The 4669-nt window shown below is 32.4% G+C and overlaps 1 protein-coding gene across 1 annotated transcript; it reads left to right on the plus strand.

Moving 5' to 3' along the window:
- The first annotated feature begins 816 nt into the window (after nucleotides 1–816).
- Nucleotides 817–4168, plus strand: LOC122597939 (very-long-chain 3-oxoacyl-CoA reductase-like protein At1g24470). The gene is made up of 3 exons (XM_043770532.1): nucleotides 817–1436; nucleotides 3303–3372; nucleotides 3719–4168. The coding sequence occupies exons 1-3, from the start codon at nucleotides 817–819 to the stop codon at nucleotides 3959–3961; spliced, it is 933 nt and encodes a 310-aa protein (XP_043626467.1). The 3' UTR covers nucleotides 3962–4168.
- Nucleotides 4169–4669: the final 501 nt, after the last annotated feature.

Consider the following 4669-nt stretch of genomic DNA (forward strand, 5'->3'; position numbering starts at 1 on the left):
CATGAAATAAATATTAAGAAGATATGCTACTAATTGCTAACATATATTGTAATTGAAGTCAGCATCAATGGCTAGCGGATGCATTTAGGGTTCTTTTACACAGGTCATATGTTCAACCCTTAAGGATGACATGTTTGTGGGGTTTCTCCTTGAAAATGTCCCTATGCGGTAGCACATGTCCGCTTAAGACAATATAGTTTATCTTGGGTGGCACTCACCATTGTATGGTGAGTCAAGTTTAATTTGAAACGTTCCATTCAAAGGAAATCACCAACATAAATCATGTGGTCTCTGGCCAAGTGATATGTTAATATTACCCCCACACCTTGTTGGTTGTAAGTTAATTAGAATATTAACATCAAGCTTGTAATTTGATCAGTTTATTTTAATAACAATAGATTTATCGTCTTAAAAAAACACAAATTACTAACATAAAAGCGATTAGTTATAAGAAAATGTCAAAGGCATGGCGTCCATTTTTTTTTCTAACGGCATTATTCTACTCCTACTTCTAAATCACACGCATACTTAGGATGAAACCCAAGATTTCTGAAAACCCCTATTAATCCACTATCACAAATGTGAGAAGTGGGACTCAAACCTAGGTTAACTGACTTAGGTTGTTCTTATTATTTATTATGTACTCATAATTTCTAGTTTCGAACTTTGTACAAAAAGTACTAATTTAGTTCATTTATGAACTATTTATTTTGCACAAAATTAAAAATAACATGAAAAAGTATAAAATATATGTTTGGATATATAACAGGTCCTCCTTGGGATTGGTTGAATCATGTAAACTTTCCTACATAAAACATGCAACAATACTCATGGCTTCTTTTCTTCTCTTTTCTTGGTTTTCTTGCTGTTTTCAAAGTCATTTTCACTTTCCTCAAATGGGTTTTCATCACTTTCCTTAGACCATCCAAGAACCTCAAGAACTATGGTTCATGGGCTCTAATCACCGGAGCCACGGATGGCATTGGTAAAGCGTTTGCCTTCCAACTGGCTCAAAAGGGTCTATGCCTAATCTTGGTTAGTAGAAACCTAGCTAAGCTTGAAGAAGTTTCTAAGGATATTATATCGGTGCACCCAACCACCAAGATCAAAATTTTTGTTGTGGATTTTTCGGGCGAGAATGTGGTGGCTAGAGTTAAAGAAATGCAAGAGGTGATTGATGATGAAAAACTTGATGTTGGTTTGTTGATAAATAATGTAGGGGTTACTTATCCTGTGGCTAGTTACTTTCATGAAGTTGGAGAGGAAGTTTGGATGAAAGTTATGAATGTGAATGTTATAGGTACAAGTTTGGTTACAAAAGCTGTGATTCAAGGAATGGTTGAAAGAAAGAGAGGTGCTATTGTTAATCTTGGTTCTGGTGCTGCCATTGTTGTGCCTTCACATCCTCTTTATGCAATTTATGCTGCTAGCAAAGCGTAAGTATATTTTCTTGATAATACATATTACATATATGTGTTGCAAAAGTGTACATATAATCTATACTGTATAATTTTAAATAAAAATCAGAAAAATAAGCTTAAAGTTCGTATATAGTCTTAGAAAAAACCATAAGGGCAAGAATGTAGTGCCAAACGATTGGCAAATTAGATAAATTGGCAAATTATCGACGAATCACAAGCCGCCACGTGTCGTTGCCAAAAACTAGAAGCCAAGACAAACGTAGATCTAGCCTCAAAATCGAAAACCCCCAAATTTTTTCTTAGGTTTCCGGCGATGTCGAACAAATTGGCACAAGAAAAAAAAAACAATCACAAGTGTACGCTCCCAACGTTCACAAGGATCGGCCAAAACATGCTGATATATATAGCCAAAACTAGCCGATTAAACTTGTCGATACAAGCCGATGGAGATGCTATAGTGTAGCCGATTAGCCGATAGTTTTTGCCGATAAAACAAGTTGACTACACTCTTACCGCTAAGGCATTGTGTAAGTAAAAAAATGTTTAACAAGTGAATTGATGGTGAAGCGTACTTTCTTTTTTTCTTTTCATGTCTCTCCCTTTCTCATAATTTTTTTCTTAGTGTGAGAAATAGAGGGACAAAAATGTCGTACATACGTTTACATTATGCTATTAGGAAGTTTTCGTAACTGTATCTAACGTTTAACTGAAAAATCACAAGCTTAATTTATTTATTTTTTCCCTTTCTCTTACATTTTTGGTATAAGAAAGTGAGGGACAAAATTTTAATGAACTAGCTAGAAAAAGTTCCTCAGAATATGAATGAATGGTAGTTATGGTGCTCTTGATCCACCTTAATGTGCTTCTTTTTTTATTTTTTTATTTATTTATTTTTGTTACTTCTGTTACATTAGGATTAGTATCATCATAAAAAAATGTAAATTCATGTGTCAAGTATTTGGCTTGAAAGAGATTTAGTGTTAATGTTTAAAAGAGCTAATCAACATGTTCATCAAGAACATATTTGCAATGAGTAAGGTTGCTATTTTCTAGTTAGCAGATCTTTGTTTGAATTTTGAAAATTATCTTCTTTTTAAAAGAAGACAATACATAACAGGCTACAGACAAATTGAGTGAGGGATAATAGAGTTAATAAATTTACATGCAATAAGGTTGTGTTTGGAACAAATATTAAAAGAAAAAACAAAAACAAAACTAGTCCTTGGTCTAGTGGTAAGAGACATGCAGCATAACAGGGGTTTACATTCCACCTTATGACCCTTTAATTATGATGTTACATAATTTACCTCATGTTAGCCGTGAGACCGATATGATTAGAATTCAATTCATGAGTTTGAGTCTTGAAAACAAGTTTTTAACCATGTATTTGAGAAGGATTTAATTTGTAAGAGAGGAAAGGGATGAATGAAACAGTCAAAAATATGCGCTAGGGGATAGCTTGAACTTGAACTCCATAATAAGGTCACAATGAGGAGTTGATGTCTAAATCAATATGAAAAACATTCTACATATATAAGAGTACTTGGTATACAACAAAAGAAATATATAATGAAGACTTTTATAGTTTCATTGGGGTTCACCACTATTAATGAATGCAAGATGATGATGCAAGCAAAAAAATTGAGTACAGCTTTGGTTGGTAAAACCATTATAATTGTGGGTCACCAGTAAAGTGACCATGGTAGATGTAGTTGGAGGGTTGGTTTTGGGTTAGTGCTTTGTGCTTAGTTAGTATAATTGTGGGTCACCAGTAAATCTGGTATTAAAATAATAGTTAGTGTATAATATGATAATAAAAAATGTTAATCTATAAGTTTTTGTATTGAAAATGATATAATTTATATTTTAATATGATAACAGGTATATTGATCAACTTTCAAGATGTTTACACGTAGAATACAAACATCTTGGTATAGATGTCCAGTGTCAGGTATTTCTTTGTATTCACATCTTACTTTAGAAATTCAACTAATATAGAAACAATAACATCTAATCTCGTCATTGGTAATTATATTTTTATCTGAGGATAAGAATTCTAAGTAAAACCTTCGAAAAAAATATATATGTATGATAAAAATAAAATAGCATATATGCTAGTGTTGGTGTGTGAAAGTGAGTATATGTATGAGTATAGAAATTCAACTAATGCTTTTTGGATCAAACTAAGCATTAATTAACCATTTGAAGAAAGTTTAATATTTATAAGTAGAGTATTCTTTGCACACATTTTGTACAATACTAATAATTGTTATTACTCCTTAAATCTGTTTAATTAGGTTCCATTATACGTATCTACAAAGATGGCATCACAAGTTGCATTTGTTGAGAAATCATCATTGTTTATACCAACAGCGGATGATTATGTAAAAGCAGCAATTCGACAAATAGGATACGAGTCTCGTTGCACACCATATTGGGGTCACTCGGTTCAATGGTTCTTCGCTTCTTTGGCTCCCGATTCTTTTCTAGATGCATGGCGTCTTTCCATTGGCATTCGACGTAAGGGGCGTTATCAATGACATATCGAGATTGATATGTAGGCGCTGATTTTATCCATACACAACAATTACAAGTAATAGACTTTAATTAGCTATAAGTTGATATCATGTCACAACATGTTTGAATCTCGTGGTAAAAGGATTTGTTGAAGTCACATATTTTGTAAGAGTGGTCCTAAGAACTTTTTCTTTGATAAATAAATAAACAGCTAATTAAATTCATAATAATTTAATTTCAACAACTTGGATGGTTTTCAATTTTTGACATTGATTACAAAGCAAAAGCTATTCTATTAAACCTTCCATACCCGGCCTATTTATTATTATTTTTTTGTTTGAAAGAAAAAAAAAATAAATGGAAAGGAAAAGAAAAAAACAGAAAAATGCAAAGTAAAAAACTATCCGTTTTAATGTCAAGCAGTAAAATTGAAGGTAGTTCAACTTTACTATTCACTAGTTATTGGACTTCAAAGACCGTTGTAAAAATATCTTTGTAAAAATATATATTTGGTAAACTTATCATATATTTACTGAATAAAAATATGATATATTCATTAAATATAATAGCATTGTACTCGCGCGATGCGGCGGTGGTCGTGACGACGACGGTGTGGTGGTGGAGGCAAGTGTTGGTGGTGGATGCGACGTCGAGTGCCGTAGATAATTCATATAAAAGTAATTGATTTAAAAGGTTAATGGAGATATTTTAGAAAAATAAAGGATTGATAG

This window comes from Erigeron canadensis, chromosome 4 (assembly GCF_010389155.1).
Source record: "Erigeron canadensis isolate Cc75 chromosome 4, C_canadensis_v1, whole genome shotgun sequence".
Lineage (NCBI taxonomy): Eukaryota > Viridiplantae > Streptophyta > Magnoliopsida > Asterales > Asteraceae > Erigeron > Erigeron canadensis.